The sequence below is a fragment of the Hyperolius riggenbachi genome, chromosome 3 (assembly GCF_040937935.1).
Source record: "Hyperolius riggenbachi isolate aHypRig1 chromosome 3, aHypRig1.pri, whole genome shotgun sequence".
Lineage (NCBI taxonomy): Eukaryota > Metazoa > Chordata > Amphibia > Anura > Hyperoliidae > Hyperolius > Hyperolius riggenbachi.
This window is the reverse complement of record NC_090648.1, coordinates 491,194,420-491,217,483: the sequence shown is the minus strand read 5'-3', so window position 1 is coordinate 491,217,483 and position 23,064 is coordinate 491,194,420. Positions and strand designations below refer to the sequence as shown.

At 45.6% G+C, this 23,064-nt stretch overlaps 2 protein-coding genes across 3 annotated transcripts in view; one reads left to right on the top strand and one right to left on the bottom strand.

Moving 5' to 3' along the window:
- Positions 1 to 23,064, top strand: part of PHF21B (PHD finger protein 21B) — a 553,372-nt gene that overhangs the window by 174,232 nt on the left and 356,076 nt on the right. The window lies entirely within an intron of this gene.
- Positions 16,622 to 23,064, bottom strand: part of LOC137560789 (uncharacterized) — a 308,947-nt gene continuing 302,504 nt past the window's right edge. The window contains exon 24 of the mRNA XM_068271931.1: positions 16,622 to 17,612. Coding sequence (XP_068128032.1) covers positions 17,414 to 17,612 — 199 coding nt within the window. The 3' untranslated portion in view covers positions 16,622 to 17,413. The remainder of the gene's footprint in view (positions 17,613 to 23,064) is intronic.

The following is a 23,064-nucleotide window of genomic DNA, read 5'->3' as shown; positions in this document are numbered from 1 at the left end:
TTCAACGGGGAGAGCTTTGTTACTACCCCCAACCTCGCTCGCAGGTGGCATCTTATGTTGTGCCAGCCCCTTTCCTTCTACACAATGCACACACCCTCCCACAGTGTGATGTCAGGACCATGGTGCTGACATCACACTGTAAGAGCCTTGTTACATTGTGGAAAATAACAGCTGTTTCCAACTGTCAAGCAACCAGTATCTCCCTCTGTGCATATGTACAGTATATAAAATATCAACCTTTTACACTATTGCATTGTTAGGGTGTGTGGTTATAGGTAATAACAGTTGGTGCTGTGTAGTAGATGATGACGTGCAGGCTGATTGTGGGTCAAACAATATGAACAAAGTACATGGTGAATATCAATCATTTCTTGATCTCTCTTCTATTTTAAAAAGATTATCAATTCTCTCCCATTGCTTCCGTGGTTTTAATAGTGCATGCGCCATAAAAGACCACATAATGACACAAATTACTGTGGTAAGATGATAAAAATCGTGAGGATGATGGAACGCAATGCGATTCAATGTGACACAATATGTCATGTGCGATGGTGCGTTGTGATGTTGCATTGCAACACAGCGCAACATCACACTGTAAACCTAGCCTGAAATCAAAAACATTTTCGAGTAGAAAAATATATATAATTCATAGATCTGTACATCAGTTTTCAAAGAGGGACAATTGGGGAGGATAAGGCTGCTTTCACAGTGCGACGTTAAAGTCGCACGTTATAAACAGTAATAACGCAGACTAACGCACAGCAATTCAAAGTATGTGCGACATTCACAGTGCACACGCTATGTTTGTGTGTAACGTGTAGCAATATTTAGAAAGTGCTGCATGCTGTGCGTTATACACGTTATTAGCTACGTTGGACTGTTTGCGCATGCTCAGTAATGTTTTTGATTTTTTTTAAATGACGCATGCGCCGTTTTCGTTCTATCAGTACGCGATGAAAACGGCTCATCAAGAGATGCATAACGCAGTTCAATATAACGTCCAACTTCCAAACTAACATTCGTTGCGTTAGGGGCACTTTGTGCGACCTTAACGTTGCATCAAACGCAACTACCCACTATGAAACAGCGGGACAGAAGGATTAATAATAATCCTAACCTTTGTATAGCTCTCAGGAGGTCACCCTGTGGTGTTAGGGAGTCTTGCCCAAGGACCTTGAAGGGCACATTTCCATTAATGTGGAAATCGGGGCGAATCTGCAGAGTTTCCCTGCAGGCAAATCACCCGGGAAAACTCTGCCATAGGGGATAGTGCCACCGCTGTCCGAATCGCTTGCCTTAGCGATTCAGCTGACATTGCAGCATTTTTCCGTGCTGTCGGCAGCGAATCCCATAGCCTTGCATGGCACTGCTTCCGGAATCCAGCTGCATACCTGCAGACCACAAAGTGCCGCTGCACGTCTCACAGCCGCTAGTGGAAACAAGCCCTTACTGAATAGCTACTGACCCTAGCCAGGATTCAAACCCTGGTCTCCCATGCCGAAGGCAGAGCTTTGGCATACGAGATGAATCTGCACAGGAGACTTGGGCGCAGGATACAGTGGTATATGGCTGATCCTGCTTCTGCACAAGTCCGGGCCGATGTAATTACTATTCCCCCTCCAGGCCACCATGGATGGTGGGGACTGAGCTATTGCTGGAGGCCAAATTACAGTGTTTTAAATGTTACTTCAGCTCCGTCTTCTGACGGTGCCGAAGTTACACTCTGTCCGCTGCTATAGCTATTACGGTCTGTACAGTCTCCTGCGCTGGATTCTTAGTGTTTGGAGCTTTGAGGCCTTGTTCACAGAGGCGTTTTGGTTAAATTTTAAGCGCGGGCGATTTTCAAAATCTCCCTGAAAGTGCTTGTGCAATGATTCTCTATGAGAGTTCATATCAGAGCGGTTCGTTTGCGATCTGCTTTGAAAGGCGGTTCTTGAGCCATTTTTGAGGCGATTTGCCTCAATGGAAGGTATAGGTAAAACGCTCACAAAATCGCTTTGGCAAGCGATTGCGTGAACGTTTAAAAAAATAATACATTGTATTTATTGTTTCCGGATTTTTTTCCAGATCAAAAGACGGAAGCGGTCTGCAGAAGCGTTTACAAAAACGAGCAAACACACAGGAAATTGCCAGAAAACGCTTTAAAAAAACGGGAGAAAAAAGGCTACCGCGAACGGACATGCGAGCGTATCGCAATGTGAACAAGGCCTCGAAGTGGACCTGAACTCAGAATGTCCTCTGGCTGGATAGTGTAATGTTTAAGGGCTCTGCCTCTGACACGGGAGACCAGGGTTCAAATCTTGGCTCTGCCTGTTCAGTAAGCCAGCACCTATTCAGTAGGAGACCTTAGGCAAGTTTCCCTAACACTGCTACTGCTTATAGAGCGCCCCCTAGTGGCTGCAGCTCTGGGGCTTTGAGTCCGCCAGGAGATAAGCGCAATATAAATGTTATTTGTCTTGTCTCTCTGGTCTAAAAGACTGAAGACTAAAGCTAAGCATTGTTGCTCTAGTTTACTGGCTAATTTCAAAGAAAAAGAGTAAGGTTTCAGCTTATAAGCCTTCTTCAGACTCTCTTCCTGTTGACTGACAAACAATGTCAGAACATGCATTCAGAAAGAGGTAGAGATTTTTTTGCAAATATAAGTGTCATCCAGATACATTAAAGCGGACCTGAACTCAGAAGTCTTCTCTGCTTTAAAAGATACACAAGAAAACAAAAACATTTCTTTGTTACAGGTGATACAAATCCTGAAATAAATCTGCACTGTTGTCACTTCCTGTTTTCATGGAAGCAGACATATTGTTATCCTCCTGTGCTTACAAATGAGCTTATCTGACATCTCTGCCGTGGCAGTCATGTGACACGGGAGAAATCAAATTACAACTTGTGATTAGTCACAGATGAGGGGGAATTAGACAGGCTAGACTCTCTAAATACATACAGGGTGCATTTCTCTCTGTTTCCCTTCTGCCTTGTGCAGGAGTTCAGGTTCACTTTAACCAGTACACTATCCAGAAATCAGTTCCCAAAGAGGGACTTTCCTTTTTGAAAAAGGAACAGTTGGGGGCTATGAGTATTTTTAGCGACAGCATTTTACCGACTTTGTTTTTGCTGTGCGACACAGAACAAAGATTGCAAGAAAAATCAGAGGCCGCAGCGGATCCGTCATGTGTGTTCATTAAAGTCATCTCTTTTTAAACCCGAGATGAAAATCAAATGCAGTTTGCGGTGTTAACCTAAATAAGCAGTCGGCACTTCGCTGAGACAGCAGCCAATTACGCAGCATGGCGGGGAGCCTCAATAATTAATGTATTCAGGAATATGTAGACTTGCACTAACTTTCATCTCCCAAAATATTTTCATTTCTTCTCTTCCCCGGAGCCCAGGAGGGGTCATGTGCCTCCTAGCGGCTTCAGATCTGACGTTCCCACTAGCGGCTGCGACTTCTGCTGCTGGGAAGCCGTCGCATTGTTTGCTTCAGATTGTGTTTAGTCATCTATCCAACCCCAGCTAAATTCAGAATTTCACAAGGCCAGTTCTAAAGGCTAGAAGGTCGATAAGTAGGTACAGGGCCGGTCCTCTCATGAAGCAAAGTGAAACATTTGCATCAGGCGCAGAGATTACAGGGACAGGATGTTTGTACTGTGTGTACACTAACAGCAGTCAGTAAGAGGGGAAGCAAGAGGCGAGGAGGTAAAGAGGTCATCATTGGGAAAAAGCAGCTTGTGGTGCTGTGTGAGGAGTCTGACAGTGAGTGAGGAGGAGGGAGGCAGGAGAGCAGCAGTGTTTCATTTGATTTGCACCGCAGAAGGGAAGAGGTGGCACTGCTGTCCTGACTCAGGAGGAATGGAGGACGGCTGACTGGCTCAGGGTAAGCAGTTTGTTTGTCTCACAGCCAGCCGTTGAGTTATTGTGTTGAACTGCAGCATGTCATGTGAGAACTTGGCCCTGAGTAGGTAAATATAAAGTATATACTGTAAAAGCAAAATGCTCAACAGAATACCTGTCTCACGGTAAACACCACTGTACCTCTCAACCTCTCCTCTCTGAATGCAGCCAGTGGGTTCGTCAGTCAGCTGTGACCATATGATACTCAAAGGTGGAGGGAAATGGTGCCAGACGACACTTCCTTGGGTGAGGTGATTATTCAGATTCATACAAAGCGTGATCCTGAGGGCTCTGCACACAGAATGCGTCAAGTAGTGTTAAAACTGACTGAAACTGACGCACTAACGCAAAGCAACTTTTTGGCCATAGCGATGTGACTTTCTCTCTATTTGCAGCCCACACCTACTGCGTTGTGATGTGACAAAACTGTACATTGCAACCCAACGCCCAGTTGCCGTGTGTTCAAGAGGAACTCTAGTGAAAATAATGTAAGAAGAAAAAGTACTTCATTTTTACATAATTATGTATAAATCATTTAGTCAGTGTTTGCCCATTGTAAAATCTTTCCTCTCCCTGATTTACATTCTGACATTTATCACATGGTGGCATTTTTACTGCTGGCAGGCGATGTCAGTGGAAGGAGATGCTGTTTACTTTTTTTTAGCAGGTGGAAACCGCTGTTATTTCCCACAATACAATAAGGCTCCCACAGTGTGATGTCAGAACCATGGTCCTGACATCACACTGTGGGAGGGGTTTCACCACAATATCAGCCATACGGAGCCCCCTGATGATCTGTTTGAGAAAAGGAAAACATTTCTCATGGGAAAGGGGGTATCAGCTACTGATTGGGATGAAGTTCAATTCTTGGTTACAGTTTCTCTTTAAGGTGTACCTGAGATGACGATAATGGGTATATTTATACTTACCTGGGGCTTCCTCCAGCCCCATAAGTTGGTGGGCTCCCTTGCTGTCCGCTCCCCAGTCCTGTAATCCCTCCTGGTAATCTGTCCAGTCCCGCACAGGTTCAGAATGCTCCCGGCTGCTGTGGAGTGTGACGGGGGAGGGGGTGCATGCACGGCCGAGCCACACATGCTCAGAAGAGTGTGGCCGGCCAGATTACAGGGTGTATTACAAGACAAAGGAGAGGAAGGTGAGGGTGCCCACACACCTTATGGGGCTCGAGGAGGCCCCAGGCAAGTATAAATATACCCATTATCATTTCAGGTTTCCTTTAAATCATAATTTTGTAAAATTGTAATGTTTAATTTCGTAATACTCATAATTCTGTTATTTCTTGTAAAAACAGAAAAAAGAAAATGACATGAAATTACGGGTAACACAAATTCATAATTTCATGTTTTACACAAAAATTTGTCTCAAAAAATACTCGTAATTCCGTTAATTTCAGTATGAAAATTATTGTGATAATAAAGATGTGTGTATGGTTAAAATTATGAAATTTCACGTAATTTTTGTGATTACTATTTTTCCATTACGATCTTAATCATAATTACGAAAATGTAACAATATCGTAATTAGCACATTACAATCACCATTATAGCTATTGGCTATTAGAGATGGCCCGAACCGTTCCCAGCGAACCTCTGGGGTTCGCAAACGCGGAGAACCGCAAACTTTTCCGTAAGTTCGGTTTGCCCCCATAGTGCACCAATAGGGTGAACTTTGACCCTCAACATCACAGTCAGCAGGCACATTGTAGCCAATGAGGCTACACTCCCTCCTGGAGCCACTCCCCCCCTTATAAAAGGCAGGCACCGCTGGCCATTACACCCACTTGTGTGCCAGCAGTGCAAGTGACAGGTGCCGAGTGACAGACAGCATAGGAGAAGACACTAGTGCACACTAACTGTCACACTGGCACTGCTCACAGCAGTTCTGTAAAAAGCTAACACAGTAGTACTACTATTCTAACAACTACTAGCACTGACTGCAGTACTGCAATACTAACTACACAATAACACAGTAATCCTATCCCCTAACCTATACCTAAGGCTAATAGCTGGCCAGCAGGCAGCAGCTGGCCTGGTCTGTGCACAGCACACACACAGACACATAGCAGCTGCCTGCAGCACACACTCTGACTGTCACACAAATGACATCAAGCTAATTAATGATTTAACAATAGTGTAGTGATAGTGAAGGGGTTAATCATTGAACAGCTTTCGGTTTATCACTGTGTACAGCCCTTGCTAGGCCAGCAGCACTGGAGCACACACTCTGACTGTCACACTATGACATCAATCAAGCTAATTAACGATTTAACAATAGTGTAGTGGTAGTGAAGGGGTTAATCACTGAACAACTTTAGGTTTATAACTGTGTACAGCCCTTGCCAGGCCAGCAGCACTAAAGCATTTCTCTCAGTGAACATTCAGCAAGCTAAGACGATCTGTCTGCCATAGCCCTCATTATACAGGGGGGCTGGGCAGTGTTCCTTTCTGTGATTGGGTGCCAGGGTTTAGGCTGGGAGCCCTCCGATTGGCTCAATGAAGTCAGGTGGGGCCGGCCAGGGTTCCCCTCTGATTGGTTGCTAGGGCTTCTGCTGGGAGCCCTCTGATTGGCTCCAGGACGTCATCTCCTTAGTTACAGTATTTCGGATCCGGATATCCGCGTTATGCGCCCAAATATCCGCAGATAGCTATCCGGATTTTTTTAAAAATTCTGAATCCGGATATCCGGAATCCTGATGAGCAGCCCTGGTGATAGGGACCTAATTTAAACGGTGTAATAACCAGGACAAATGGGCAAATACAATACGTGGGTTTTAAATATGGAGGCATGTATTATTTTAAAACTATAATGGCTGAAAACTGAGAAAATGAATTTTTTCTGTTTTTTTCTTATTCTTCCTGTTAAAATGCATTTACAGTAAAGTGGCTCTTAGCAAAATGTACCACCCAAAGAAAGCCTAATTGGTGGCGGATAAAACAAGATATAGATCAGTTCATTGTGATAAGTAGTGATAAAGTTATAGGCTAATGAATGGGAGGTGAACATTGCTCGGATATATAAAGTGAAAATGACTGAAGGCTGAAGTGGTTAAACAATACTAGTTGCCTGGCAGCCCTGCTGGTTTATTTGGCTGCAGTAGCGTCTGAATGACACACCTGAAACAAGCATGCAGCTAACCTTGTCAGATCTGACGATAATATGGTGAAACCCCTCCCACAGTGGGATGTCAGGACCAGTTTCCTGTCAGTGAACCGCATTGCATTGTGGGAAATAACAGCTGCTTACAGCTGGGTCCAACTGCCAAAAAAGCAAGCAGCATCTCCTTCCACTGACATCACCTGCCAGCAGTAAAAATGTCAACATGTGATAAATGTCAGAATGTAAATCAGGGAGAGGAAAGATTTTACAATGTGCAAACACTGACTAAATCATTTATACATAGTTATTGTAAAAATGAAGCACTTTTTTTACTACATTATTTTCACTGAAGTTCCTCTTTAAAGTGTACCAGAGATGATAAATTTTTTTTTTCATTTATACATACCTGGGGCTTCCTCCAGCCCCACGGATCGCTCCCACGCCGCCGCCGTCTTCAGCTCCGGTACCGGGTCCCGGAATTCAGCCAGTCGTGGGCAGTCTGACGCAATAGAACTGCGTTCTCTATATATCTCTTTGGCAGCTGCTGGAGAGCTACGTAGAGAGCGCACCTCTTTTGCGCAAACTGGCTGAAGTTACCGGAGCTGGAGAAGGCTGAGGATGGCGGTGTGGGAGCGATCCATGCGCATGAGGCTGGAGGTATGTATAAAAAATATATATTTTATTGTCTCTGGTTTCCTTTAACAAGGGAGCCAGCGATAGAATAAGGGGACCAGTAGAGGAGAGGGAGGGCTCTATAGGACCAGCACCTTCCCTCTCCTTGAGTATCTGTTTTTTTTTTTTTTTTTATTTGCTTTCAGACTCACTTTCAGGCCTCTTTACCACCGACTGTTGATAGGCAGTGAAATGCCTCTCAAACTCTCACAACTGCTCACTGCTGCCTGGTAACTGCTCACTGCTACCTGGTAACTGCTTGCTGAGCACACAGTTCAACTGTTCGTGAAAAAGAGGCCTAAAACGCGTAGAACTGACAGAATGAAGAGGCGGGGTAGAGACTGCTGTGCGGCCGCGTTCTTCTGACACATCTTCTCTCCGTGTTGATGGATTTATCCCCCGCTGTTTGTGCAGGCTTTTGTTTAGCAGAGATAATTAAAGCTAACTATCCCTTAATTAGATCCTAATGTGCTGCGATGTGCCATTTTGCCGCAGGTTTGGTGAAAGCCGCGATTACAGAGGCTGGTCCGGGCATCGCCGCTTTCCAAAAACATTTATGTGGTGGTAAAATAACCCTTTACTACAGCCCCGGGGGTCCGCTAATGGGAGAGCCTCCCCTCCCCCGCCCTCCTGATGATTACTTAAAAGGGACAGTTCTTCATAAAACTGCCACAAGCGCAGATCAGTGCTGCACAAACCTCTTGGTAATGAAACTTTATTAATAACATGAATTACAAACATTTTACTCCCTGCAACACCAGGGAAATTGCTGTGACCCCGCGCACCGTTCAGTGACGCACTTACGGCAGGGCATGTAGTACATGGCAGCGATTTCCCCCGATATGCGCATGCGCGCCGCACAGCTTCCACTACAAGCTATAAAGATTGTTTGCAGGGCCATTGACTCCAGTAGAATGTTGCGTGATTTGTTACTGCTCGCTAATGCGCGGCCGGACCACGTCCATTGTGTGGCATCGCAGGTACTGTAGCCTGTCTCATAGTAGTGATGGGTCGTTGGCGAACGAGCCAGCTCTAAGAGCCGGCTCTTTGCTGTGAACGACAAGAGCCGGTTCTCAGTTTCAAAAGAGCCGATGCCTCAGCCGCCCCACAGAGCTCTGCTTTGCTCTGTAATAAAGGGCGCTGAGGCATGCTGGGAGATGTAGTCCTCCTCTCACAGCTTGTAGGAGTGTATAGAGCAGAGCAGTAGCAGGAGGGAATGCACCAGTCAGAGAAGCAGTCTGGAGTTGTCATGGAGACGGGGGCGGGGCTTTTACTCCGATTCTGAGTGGTGTCTATTGATATTTCATGGAGAGCCGATTGAGAGCCGTAAGAGCCGGCTCTTTAATGGGAGCCGATTCTCTGAGAAGAGCCGGAATTCCCATCACTATCTCATAGAGACAAGCAGTGAGGGAGAGTACAGCAATACCATGTGACACGTAGGGACAGCCCGATAAAAATTTCCGAAGCTGAAAGTAGGCCTCAGATAGCCGTTCTCTTCATCTATCGCAAGAGGACTCTGTTTAGAGTACAGAGTGCTCAGATACTCCCAGTGGCACAGCCCACTGCTGGAGTCATTAGCTGCACAAAACAGGAATCGGGGTCACTTATTTTCAAGGATACCCAAAGTGACGTGACATACTGAGATAGACATGTGTATGTACAGTGCCGAGCACACAAATAACTAGGCTGTGTTCCTTTTTTTTCTTTCTCTGCCTTAGGGCTGGTGCACACCGAACGGCTTTTTCAGCGTTTCTGCAGCCGCTTGCGGCTGCGGATCCGCTTGGTCAATGTATCTCAATGGGGTGGTTCACACCATAGCGGGAGGCGTTTTGCAGAAACGCATACTCCCGGGGTGATGCATTTTTTGGATTGTGGATGCGTTTCTGCCTCAATGTTAAGTATAGGAAAAACACAAACCGCTCTGAAAAACGCCAGTTCAGAGCGGTTTTGCAGGCGTTTGTTACAGTAGCTGTTCAGTAACAGCTTTACTGTAACAATACATGAAATCTACTACACCAAAACCGCTTCACAAAACCGCAAACCGCTAGCTGAAACGCTATAGAAAAATAACAAAAAGCGTTTCAAAATCTGCTAGCTATTTTGCGGATCTGCTAGCGGGTTTTGGTGTGCACCAGGCCTGAAAGAGTTAAATATCAGGTATGTAAGTGGCTGACTCACTCCTGACTCAGACAGGAAGTGACTGCAATGTGACCCTCACTGATAAGAAATTCCAACTATAAAAAAAAACTTTTCAAGCAGAAAATGGCTTCTGAGAACAGGAAAGAGATAAAAAAAAGGGGAATTTCTTATCAGTGAGGGTCACATTGTAGTCACTTCCTGTCTGAGTCAGGACTGAGTCAGCCACTTACATGCCTGATATTTAACTACAGTGGTGTGAAAAACTATTTGCCCCCTTCCTGATTTCTTATTCTTTTGCATGTTTGTCACACTTAAATGTTTCTGCTCATCAAAAACCATTAACTATTAGTCAAAGATAACATAACTGAACACAAAATGCAGTTTTAAATGATGTTTTTTTATTATTTAGTGAGAAAAAAAAACCTCAAAACCTACATGGCCCTGTGTGAAAAAGAAATTGCCCACTGAACCTAATAACTGGTTGGGCCACCCTTAGCAGCAATAACTGCAATCAAGCATTTGCAATAACTTGCAACAAGTCTTTTACAGCGCTCTGGAGGAATTTTGGCCCACTCATCTTTGCAGAATTGTTGTAATTTAGCTTTCTTTGAGGGTTTTCTAGCATGAACCACCTTTTTAAGGTCATGCCACAACATCTCAATAGGATTCAGGTCAGGACTTTGACTAGGCCTCTCCAAAGTCTTCGTTTTGTTTTTCTTCAGCCATTCAGAGGTGGATTTGCTGGTGAGTTTTGGGTCATTGTCCTGCTGCAGCACCCAAGATCGCTTCAGCATGAGTTGACGAACAGATGGCCGGACATTTTCCTTCAGGATTTTTTGGTAGACAGTAGAATTCATGGTTCCATCTATCACAGCAAGCCTTCCAGGTCCTGAAGCAGCAAAACAACCCCAGACCATCACACTACCACCACCATATTTTACTGTTGGTATGATGTTCTTTTGCTGAAATGCTGTGTTACTTCTACGCCAGATGTAACGGGACACACACCTTCCAAAAAAGTTCAACTTTTGTCTCGTCGGTCCACAAGGTATTTTCCCAAAAGTCTTGGCAATCATTGAGATGTTTTTTAGCAAAATTGAGACGAGCCTTAATGTTCTTTTTGCTTAAAAGTGGTTTGCGCCTTGGATATCTTCCATTCAGGCCGTTTTTGCCCAGTCTCTTTCTTATGGTGGAGTCGTGAACACTGACCTTAATTGAGGCAAGTGAGTCCTGCAGTTCTTTAGATGTTGTCCTGGGGTCTTTTGTGGCCTCTCGGATGAGTTTTCTCTGTGCTCTTGGGGTAATTTTGGTCGGCCGGCCACTCCTGGGAAGGTTCATCACTGTTCCATGTGTTTGCCATTTGTGGATAATGGCTCTCACTGTGGTTCGCTGGAGTCCTAAAGCTTTAGAAATGGCTTTATAACCTTTACCAGACTGATAGATTTCAATTACAGTACTTTTGTTCTCATTTGTTCCTGAATTTCTTTGGATCTTGGCATGATGTCTAGCTTTTGAGTTTCTTTTGGTCTACTTCTCTGTGTCAGATAGCTCCTATTTAAGTGATTTCTTGATTGAAACAGGTGTGGCAGTAATCAGGCCTGGGGGTAACTACAGAAATTGAACTCAGGTGTAATAAACCACCTTTAAGTTATTTTTTAACAAGGGGGGGGCAATCACTTTTTCACACAGGGCCATGTAGATTTGGAGTTTTTTTTCTCACTAAATAATAAAAACCATAATTTAAAACTGCATTTTGTGTTCAATTAGGTTATCTTTGACTAATAGTTAACGGTTTTTGATGAGCAGAAACATTTAAGTGTGACAAACATGCAAAAGAATAAGAAATCAGGAAGGGGGCAAATAGTTTTTCACACCACTGTATTTCAGGCAGAGAAAGAAAAAAAAGGAACACAGCCTAGGTATTTGTGTGCTAGGCACTGTACATACACATGTCTATGTCACATGTCACTTCGGGTATCCTTTCAACACCTGCAGCTGACACTAAGGCTATGTACACACTATAAATCGCCAACACTTTTGCAAGCGCTGAGCAATTTTTTTGTGATTTTATAAACCGCCTTTTCCTGCGCTGTATAAAGCGTTTTGCGATTTACTATAGCTTCCATTATAGGCAAATCGCCCAGAAAATGGTACAGGCAGCGCTTTGGGGAGCAGATCGAAATCAAACCACTCATATGTAAACACTCTCATAGCGAATCATTGCACAAGCGCTTTTAGGGCGATTTTGAAAATCGCTGGCGCTTAAAAAATCCCCAAAACGCTCTAGGTGTGAACAAGCCCTAAGGGCCTATTTCCACTACACGTGGATTCTGGATGTAATTTTCCGCATCCAAAGTGCAACACATCTGTGAATAGAGCTATTTCCATTCAATGTGAATATTTGCATGGGATGCGGTTCAGGAAAAAATCTGGATGGTATGCTGCATTTTTTCGCATCCATGGCAATCTGGATGCGAATTGTGGCTAATGTAAGTCAATGGGGCCGCATATATTCATGTTAACGCGGAAATTTGCGTTTCTGAACGAGAATTTAACCAGCAAAACAGCGTCATTTCCTTTTGCCTGTCTTCCGGTTTTCTGCTTTACATGTGCTGTTGCTAGGCAGTTTTCAAATCGCAGCGTGAATTTTCATGTGAAAAACGCGCATAAAAACGCATGCGTCTTTACGGATCCGATTCGCAATGCGTGGTAGTGGAAATAGGCCCTTAAAGGGCAACTGAAGCTAAAAGAATATAGAGACTGCCATATTTATTTCCTTTTAAACAATACCAGTTTCCTGGCAGCCCTGCTGTTCTATTTGGCTGCAGTAGTGTATGAATCACACCTGAAACAAGCATGCAGTTAATCCAATCACACTTCAGTCAGCGTACCCGATTTGCATGCTTGTTCAGGGGCTACGGCTAAAGTATTAGAGGCAGAGGATCAGCAAGACAGCCAGGCAACTGGTATTACTTAAAAGGAAATAAATATGGCAGCCTCCATATCCCTCCCAATATCCACCTTGATTCCAAAAATCAAGTATTGTATAGGCAGGGCCGGTTCTAGACTTTTTACTGCCTGAGGCAAACGCGTGAGGAGGCGCCCCCCACCCAATTTGGAATGACCGCACAGCACCTACATTTATTCTGCTTCATTTTATGTTCTCACATGACATGCTGCAGCTCCACACAAGAGCACACTGGTTGGCTGTGAGTCTGTGACGAACACACTGCTCACCCTCAGCCACTCCATTCCTCCTCAGGAAGGTACACACAGTACAAACATGCTTCCCCTGAAATCTCTGTGCCTGATGCAAATGTTTCACCTTGCTTCATGAGAGAACCGGCCCTGTGTATCGGCACCCTAAAGCAGAGTGTAAGCAAAGCAAGAAACTGTTTTTGGAAATGAATTGAATAACTGATATAACTTATTTAGTGCTTCTGGGAACTCTAATCCAAGCTGCGGTCACAAGGCTGCCACACCCCATCCTCTGCCGGCCTTCATTCCTGTGTTTACATGCAGGGGAATCGGTAATTGGAGTATCTCAGGATGAGAAAGATTGTACTATGTATGCAATGTCCTTCTACGCGAGCGATTCAAGCAAAGGCAACTCAGCATTACGTCTTATTTTCAGCTTAAGCCTCAATTGTTCGTCATCCCACCGGCCACAAATCCCTCTCGATGGCGGCGGGGGTCCTAACACGGTTACTGTACGAGACCCCCAGGAAGAGCTCACCGAATGATCTCGTACAACAACCCACCCAACCCTCTGGAGAGTAGCCTGGCGGCCGGAGGCAAGCAGATATCTCGCAGACCCCTCTCTTCCCGGCTTTGCGATGTAATCAGGATCGCCGCAGCCAATGCGATGATCTGAAAATTGTCTTTTGATGCGGGGGAGACGCGCCTCGGAGAGGAGATCTGTGACGGTGCAATTATCGTTTGTGGAGAGGAACGGTTATCAGAGCCACGGCGGGGGAGAGACGGCGCAGCTCCGCTATCTGTTGCGCAAATTCCAAACGCGTCCTTACGAGAGACCAATCTTCACTAGAAATCTTTCTGAATTATGGATGAGGGACTTGATGCATCGATAGCCCGGCTGCCGCTGGAGGCAACGTCTTAAAAGGGGCCGCGTTACCTTCAACAGAGGTTTTGAAGAAGAAGCGCTTTTCTTGTTCAGACCTGCAAACAGATACCTTTCTTTTTAACAGTTTATAGTTTTAAAGGAAAACTCAGCCTTAAAGAGAACCCGAGGTGTGTTTAAAGAATGTTATCTGCATACAGAGGCTGGATCTGCCTATACAGCCCAGCCTCTGTTGCTATCCCAAACCCCACTAAGGTCCCCCTGCACTCTGCAATCCCTCATAAATCACAGCCGTGCTGTGAGGCTGTGTTTACATCTGTAGTGTCAGTCTCAGCTGCTCCCCAGCCTCCTGCATAGCCCCGGTCCCTGCCCCCGTCCCTTCCCTCCAATCAGCAGGGAGGGAAGGGATGCAGGCGGGGACTGGAGTTCTGCAGGAGGCGGGGAGAGCAGCAGACTGACACTATAGAGATAAACACAGCCAGCTCTGACAAGCTGTTTGTCAGCAGCGTGGCTGTGATTTATGAGGAATTGCAGAGTACAGGGGGACCTTAGGGGGGTTTGGGATAGCAACAGAGGCTGGGCTGTATAGGCAGATCCAGCCTCTGTATGCAGATAATATTCTTCAAACCCACCTCGGGTTCTCTTTAAAGGGAACCTGATAGTGAGAGGGTTATGAAGGCTGCCATATTTATTTACTTGTAAGCAATGCAGATTGCCTAGCTATCCTGCTGATCCTCTGCCTCTAATACTTTTAGCCATAGACCCTGAACAAGCATCCAGCGAATCAGATGCTCTAACTGAAGTTTGACTGGATTAGCAGCATGCTTGTTTCAGGTGTGTGACTCTCATACTACAGTAGCCAAAGTGATCAGCAGGACTGCCAGGTAACTAGTATTGTTTAAAAGGAAATACGTATGGCAGGCTTCATATCCCTCACTTCAGGTGTACTTTAATCATTTTTGCTTTTTGGACGTAGCTGCTACATCCAAAAGGCTGCTACTGTCCTGCTGCGCGCGCGCCCGTGTGCTCCCATGCTGCCGCCTGTTAGCCCGGAGATCAATGAATGGGAACAGTTCCCATTCATTCATCTAAGTCCCTGTTAGAAAGACCAATTGCTTCTTTCAAATTTTCCAGTCCTCCCTTACTCTGGGAGAAATGTACTTCTTATTTGTATGTATTTTAAAATTTTCACAACAGTTCCTCTCTCAGCAGATGACTATTAAGGGCCCTTTTCCATTTCCACTAGCCGCGATATAGCGGTCGGGAACAAAGGGCGATCGCGGCGAGAATTGTGCAAACCGGCCAATGCGTGCAGAGGGGAAGGGGGGGGGGCGGGCTAGCGATGCGCACTAGTAGCAAATGAGCATCGCGCTCTAGAAAACGTCAACACTGCTGCAGTCTGTTTTTTTAAGCGGATCGCAGCCAGTGGAAAAGGGCCCACAAGTATTAAAGTAAACAAATGTTGTTTATTTACACTACAAGGATACCGACGGCCACAGATTTATCTAGCTGTAGAACATGGACGCCGCACACTGTGATATCTGCCTCCACACAGGCAGTATTCGTATTATAGATGGCCAATTTGACCGGAGAATTCCTTTAATTACGTAGAATATATATCCCGCATTGGAGATGACCTCGAGCGGGTCTCTGGCCCCCGGTAATGGGCAGAGAGGCGCCGGAAGGGCCTCATTTCGCATTCAGCTCGCGGCCCTGAAGCGCTGCTCTCCTTGCTGTACGCTGGCCCACATTTGCATAAGCCATAAAGTTGGCGGTAATTGAGGCCATTGTTTGTGGATTGCAGCAGGTACATGTCTGCCAGCGATTGACTCAGTATACACATTAACTCCACGGCGCAACATTCATCACGAGAACATGCGAGGAGGAGGCGGTGATCCGCGCGGCCGCAGGAAATATGTTCACTGATGGAGGCTGCAGAGTTTAGATTTAAAATGCATGTTGTAAACATGAGTTCCTTCCCTGTAATGAAAGTCGTGCATCTCTGCCTCTGCCTGACTCTCCGACTTCCTCCCGACACCTGCAGGAAGACATGAGAATAACCTCATTCTAAAGAGCTCCACAGAGGAGCTCTGCCAAACACTGTGCGGTAACCCTGAGCAACCACCGAATCTCTGTGTATCTCTGCCTCCGCCTGACTCTCTGACTTCCTGTCGACACCTGCAGGAAGACACGGAAATAACCTCATTCTAAAGAGCTCCACCGAATACTGACACAGATTAGCACTGCCAAACACTGTGCAGTAACCCTTAACAACCAAGGTATCTCTGCCTCCACCTGACTATCTATGCCTCTCTGCCAGTGTATCTCTGCCTCCGCCTGACTCTCTGACTTCCTTCCAACACCTCCAGGAAGACCTTGGAATAACCTCATTCTAAGGAGCTCTACCGAATACCGACACAGATGAGCTCTGCCAAACACTGTGCGGTAACCCTTAGCAACCCGCGTATATCTGTGTATCTCGGACTCTGGCTTCGTCACATTGTAATTGTAGGCACATTGTAATATTTGTCAGGTCTCCGTTTTAGGACATTATAAGCACACATTTACAGTATAAGCACACACATGTACAGTATAAGCACACACATGTACAGTATAAGCACACATATGTACAGTATAACACTTCTGAAAAAAGTGTTTATATAAAAATGAGTATAAACATTTTTTTTAGCAAGGAATTTGCTAAAAGAAAAGTGACAACACTTGGAATGTAAGAATATCAGAACATTTTATCCGTTTTTATCCCTTTTAAAAATACTTTCATAACACCCTGTAACAAACATTCAGTACAAATAAAAACGTATACACTTTGCTGGAGTAAATTCTGTAACATCTGGGGCTGCTGCATCCGAGTGACGAGGGGGAGAGAATATCTTCTCATTCTCATCCAACATGCAGGGGGTGCAGGAGGCTCCCCCTTGTCACCCACAGTCCTCCCTCTGGTGAGGCTTTCAGCAGTAGTAACAGGCAGGTCAGTGCAGGATGATTATGACTTCCTTTGCAGTTATACATTCCATTTATACAATCGTATTTTCGAAATACGTGAGCTCCGACATCTGTGGACCCCCTCATTACCCACTAGACCCCATAGTCACCACATTGTCTGTAGCTGTTGCATTAGGTGGCACCCTCTAGAGGCAGAATACTGCAGACAGCGCACTTCACCTCTGCCCTGCTCCAGTGCTTTGTACTGTAATGTCAGAACAGATGTGGGATGGAGGGAGGAGCTTAACACAAGGGGTGTGGCTTAAAGGCACAAAGTAAGCATACACTGTTGCTTTTGCAATGAAAATGTGGGCAATACTTGAGGAAGTACAGGGGGCCTGATGGGAGCGCAGGTCAGGGCTTGGGGAGCAGCTGCAAAGGCAAGTATAGCCCGGAAGTAGTCCTATAGCAGGGAGCAGCAGCAAAGGCAAGTATAGCTCAGAAGTACTCCGATAGATTGATCAGCGGCTGGCTTGCGCAAAAGGTCCGATAAACAATCCGCAGAGATAGCGGCACTCACGGGAGCCTCTCCCCCGCCACAGTCCTGGAGCTGAAGATTTGGGGGTAGTATTCGATCAGAAGTTCGGTGAATACATTCACGGGAACCAGCGCATTGATGGACGGAACTCCTTCCTGCGGCCACACCAAGTTCAGCCCGAATACGCAGCCCAGGTTGGACGGCGTCATCTTGTTACTGATGCACTCCTGGGAAACCTGCAGAGAAACCAACAAAGACAGGAAATTATTTATAAAAGACATAAATTAGCATTTAGTGCAACAGTCAAGGTACTGCGCAGGGCAGAGGGACGCATCCTTTTAACAAAGGAGATGTGGTTCTTAGCTTGTACATTTCTGACAGATGTGATTAAACAAGCAGTGGTCATGAAAACTAAAGGAGTCATCAGGCAAATTCACTATCATCAAATCTGCCTACCTGCAGACATTCTTCAAGTAAAGGATTCCTGGATTGTCACCTCTGTTCCCCCCCAAAACTGTTAGATTCCCCGCAAGTGATAGTTACCACCATGCAGGCGCAGTATGAGTGTCCTGTCTGGGGAACGCTGGCGCAGTTAGCGTGCATACGTACGCTTACGTACGTCTGCACACGCGTAATAGAGCTGCAGGAGGCTGAAGGGGGTGTTTGGTGGGCGGAGAATGAGGCGGAGGATGTAGCGGAGGGTTCGGCTTGCGAGCGAGGACGGCAAGCTCAAGCACGTCTCCGGCGGCTCTATTGTGCGCGCGCAAATGTACGTGTACGTATGCACGCTATGTGAGCCAACTGCACCAGCGTTCCACACTGGAAACTCCTACTGCGCCTGCGGGGAGCAATTATTTCCGGGTTGTGGGGGAGACCGACCCCAAGGTCATTTCCCATGGCCTCTTCGCTTGCAAACAGTTCGACCCATCTCTAGTGATCACCACTATTATTATTATTTATTGTATTTATAAAGCGCCAACATATTACGCAGCGCTGGACATTAATTTAGGTTACAGACTATATTTAGGGGTCACATACAGCAATATGACAATACAGGAATACAAGAAAACAAGATCACACAGCACAGTATGAGTACAAGGTAATGCTTAGTCAGTCTTTGGATGGAGCATGGAGATTAGGCAAGTTAGGTTCACTCCGATGCATAGCATGGGTGCACAGTAATGGAGGTGCATGATCAGGTAGGACACAAAAGGAGGAGGACCCTGCCCAAAGGCTTACAATCTAGAGGGAGAGGTAGGGACACGAGAGGTAGGGGACCAGAGTTCAGCTGTGGGTTTAGAGTAATTGTGAGGGGTGGTAGGCGAGAGTGAAAAGGTGAGTTTTGAGGGCCTTCTTGAAGGTAACAAGAAGAGAAAAAAAAGGGAGATCGAGAGCCCCCAATAGTGTATTATCGTTTTTAGGTGGCACAATTGTAGGTAAATAAGTTATACTCACAAGTATGGGTTGCCGATAGGGGCAACCACTTCAATCGCAGACGAGGAGATTAGACCTGTCCTCGTTCAGGTTAAAGAAGTCGCTCTCCGTAGAGGAAAAAAAGGGGGTGTCAACACCCATCCACCAGGTGGATCAATGTGTACTCAATATAAGGAGGCGCCAAAAGAATAAAAAGATCAAATTAAAATGATAAAATTGTGGGTAGCAATGGTGGACTTGCTCACCTCACAAAAAACACAGCACCAAATTTGGTGTGATAAAAAACCATATAATTTATTATTACTCCTTGTAGAAAAAACAACAATAAGTTTTGCAACGCGTTTCACGGATCCCAAGTCCGCTTCCTCAGGCAAAAAACATACACACAGGCAGGAGCAACTAAAATATAAACAAACATATAAACAACAGAGATATAAGCGACAAAGAGTATAAAAATAGTAATGTATACAGTAATTTTACTGTTTTAAAAGAACGCAAAATTAGATTCATAGAATAAAATGAGAACCATGGACAAAAACTATGTCATATTCTGCATGAAATTGTGTACATCAAAAAAACGTTGCATTCTCTAATATCTCTAAATAAATATATACATAAATAAATACATAAAAATGTCATAAAAGTGTTTCAGGAGGCGCCTCAGAATAAATAGACTCATGTCTATAATGAATAACCTATACCTATATCTATATGTACCCATACATATACATGCAGGGTCAGCATGGGGTTATAGGAGCCTGTGCAGTATATCAATATACTTGCGTGCAGGCCCCCATCCTGATCGGTATAGGGTATGTTGGTATTGTATGCAAGAGCATCAGGGCATGGGGATGTGGCACTACAGGCACATATGTGTGTATACCCATACTGCCAGGTCTGCATACACGCATATACATCCACGCACCAGCCTATATGAGCTGAAGTTGTAACGGGGCCCTTGTTTTAGGGGTGGGGGGTCCCCCTGTATGTGTGGGTACATGCTGTTGTAACCCATCCGCTGTATATATACCCATCTGCTGTATAACCTGGGTTTCCGCTATGTGTCTAAGGTGTAAAAGGTGTGGGTCCTTTGAGAGAGGTGTATACAAGTCCTCAGCAGAAAGTGCAAGAAACGAAGGTGGTGCACGGACGGAGGTGGTCTGGGATGGTGCTGTCACGTTGAGGGAATAAAGCAGGGACTTACCAGTGATGCTGCGTGATCACGAGTGGCGCCTCCGCTGTGGTTTGGCGCCATCACCGCAACTGAATTATAACCCTCCTGAGGAGGGGGTAGGTGACGTACTCTTGAGGGGCGGAGTGTTGTCAGCTGTAGCCTATGCTACGCGACCTGCTGATGGAGCGCACGTCCATGCGGAAGTGCGTAATGTGTGGGCAAAGGGGACGTTTTTCATCTTTACTGTGGGCAAGGAGCGCTTCCCTCTCACACCGTGTGAGATGGGAACGCATCAAAGGGTGTACTAGTTCAGGCGAGAATCAGGATATGCGCTGAACCAGCAGTGATAGGAGGGGTGTGGTCTCAATATTCTATCTTTTTTCACACATATGCATGCAAATTATGCTGTATGGTATCCATGCACATATGGAACCACCATGTGCTGTACGTTATCACACCTGCTATTCTAGCAGGCATGTAATGCCAATGTATATGTGGCCATTCCTCATACAATACATATATATATATATAAAAAAAACATAGTTCAATGTGGTATAACGGGGAGCTCTACACTGCCACTAATATCTGAAACGCTATGTGGTCTGGACATAATGTAATATACCATTAGTGAAATTTCGTCCTGTCTGTGGTTTTGACCCCTTGCTGACAGGTAGAACACACTATAGGTGGTAGTATATTCAGGGTGGGGTGTACATAGGAAAAACAGATACAAGTACTTTAGAAAAAATAGTAAAAAATGGGCCCAAAGAGATATAAAGGAGCCTAAGGAAATAAGAGTGCATGAAAAATAAGATGCCTGAAAAAACTATATATACATATAAGTTGTACATGCACATATACACATAAATGCAAAATACACATAAATATGCACACATTTCTCCATAGGGAGGGGAAGAAGGTGAATCCTTCACCTACACATACATATACATGTATACATACAGATATCCATGCGTACTTCTGAAGTATTGATAAGAACTAAGATTAAAATTAGAGATTAAAAATTAAAAATTAAAAATCATTAAAAGTTAATAATTAAGAAAGAGCGACTTTATAGAGTATTTCAGTTGTGTGTATATCTGATGATACTGGGGGTATTCTGAAAGGGATGACGGGGATGGGAGGGAATGTTGTGGGGGGAGGGGGGGGGGGGGAGAGTTTTTTGCTTGTGGTGGTCTTATATCGGCTTGGGTGTGAGAGGTATGTATTTAGAACGTCTTTTCTAGTTGTTCATTCAATCCCAGGGGTGTGAGTGTTTTGAGTGTTTGGATCCAGTACATTTCTCTGTTTTTTAGTGTTTGGATGGCATTAGGGGCCATAGGATTTATGGATTCCAGTGCTATGAAGGACACTTCTGATACATTCCTGTTGTGGGATTGATCAAAATGTCTGGATAGACTGTGGGTGGCTAATCCATTCTGGATGTTCCGTCTATGTTGGCCTATTCTGTCTTTTAATTGTTGGCTGGTGCGGCCTACGTATTGGACCAAGCACGGGCAAGTGGCCACATAAATAACGTATCTGGTGTCACAATTTATATGCTTGTGTATGGGGTATACTAATTTGTTACTATGGGATATGATATGGTCAGTGGTAGTGATAAAATTGCAAGCTAAACATCGTTTTTTGAGGCATGCGGAGGACCCTACAGGTAGGGCCTCCTTTTTCTTTTGGGATTTTAATTTACTTGGAGCCAATAAATTTCGGAGGTTGGGTGCTCTTCGATAGGTTACTATAGGTCTGTTGGGGATATGTTCACATAGAAAGGGGTCCTGTTGTAATATCTCCCATCTGTGGGTGAGTATGTCTCTAATGGCTGTGTGTTGGACATTATATTTAGTGATGAACCGTAATGTGGTATCCAACTTGGATTTGTCTTGAGTGATGTGTGGTTCTTGGTTGCATTTTGCTTTGTGTTTTGCATTTTGAATAAGTTTTTTTGGGTATTTTCTTTCTTTAAATTTGTTAACTAGTATTTTGGACTGTATTTCGTAATCTTGGACATCCGTACAATTTTTATAGATTCGTTTGAATTGGTTGTAGGGGGTATTGAAGGAGGGGGCTGTCCTAATGGGTGGATGTAGGGAGTTCCATAGTGTTGGAGCGGCTCTTGAGAAGTCCTGGAGGCTGCATGGGACTGGGTGATGCGGGGGACGGTCAGGCGAAGTTCATTGGAGGAGCGGAGTGAGCGGCTTGCAAGGCCGGCCCGCCCATGAGGCGGGGTGAAACTTTTGCCTCAGGCGGCACTTCTGGGGGGGGGGGGGCGGCACCTGCCCGTCCGTGGGTGTGGGGGGCCGCCCGAGCTAGAGGGGATAGCGGGCAGGAAGGGGGTATTGGGCCTAGCGGCGGTATTGGGCCTCCCTCGCCTGGGTCCCCCGTCCTCCGCTCCCCTCCAGTTTTAAAAAGTTACGTTGCTGCAGCTACTGTATTGTGAGTGGACGGCGTTACAGGAAGTGCCGTCAGTGGAGCGCATGTTGGAACGCGGAAAAGGTGAGTGATTCCCGCCCGTGCCTCTTACAATAGCTGCAGCAACGTAACTTTTTAAAGCTGGAGGGGAGCGGAGGACGGGGGACCCAGGCGAAGGAGGCCCAGTACCGCCGCCAGGCCCAATACCCCCTTCTTGCCTGCTATCCCCTCCAGCTCGGCGGCCCCTTACACCCACGGGGGAGGGGGTATGGGGGAACGGCGATTTCTTTAATGATTGCCTCAGGCGGCAAAAAGTCTAGGGCCGGGCCTGGCGGCTTGGTGTGTATCTCTGAGTAAGATCAGAAATGTAGGTTGGACAGGTTTTGTGGACGGATTTCAATATCTTGAATCTGATTCTGGACTGGATAGGAAGACAGTGGAGGGATTCACGGGGGGGGGGGGGGGGGGGGGGGGGGGGCGATGGGAGGAGTGGATAATTCTGGCTGCCGCATTCATGATGGACTGCAGTGGGGCTATTCGGGTCATAGGGAGACCAGACAGAAGGGCATTGCAGTAGACGAGGCAGGAAATCATGAGGGCATGGATGAGGAGTTTGGTGGTGGCAGAGGTCAGGAAAGGGTGAATCTTACAGATGTT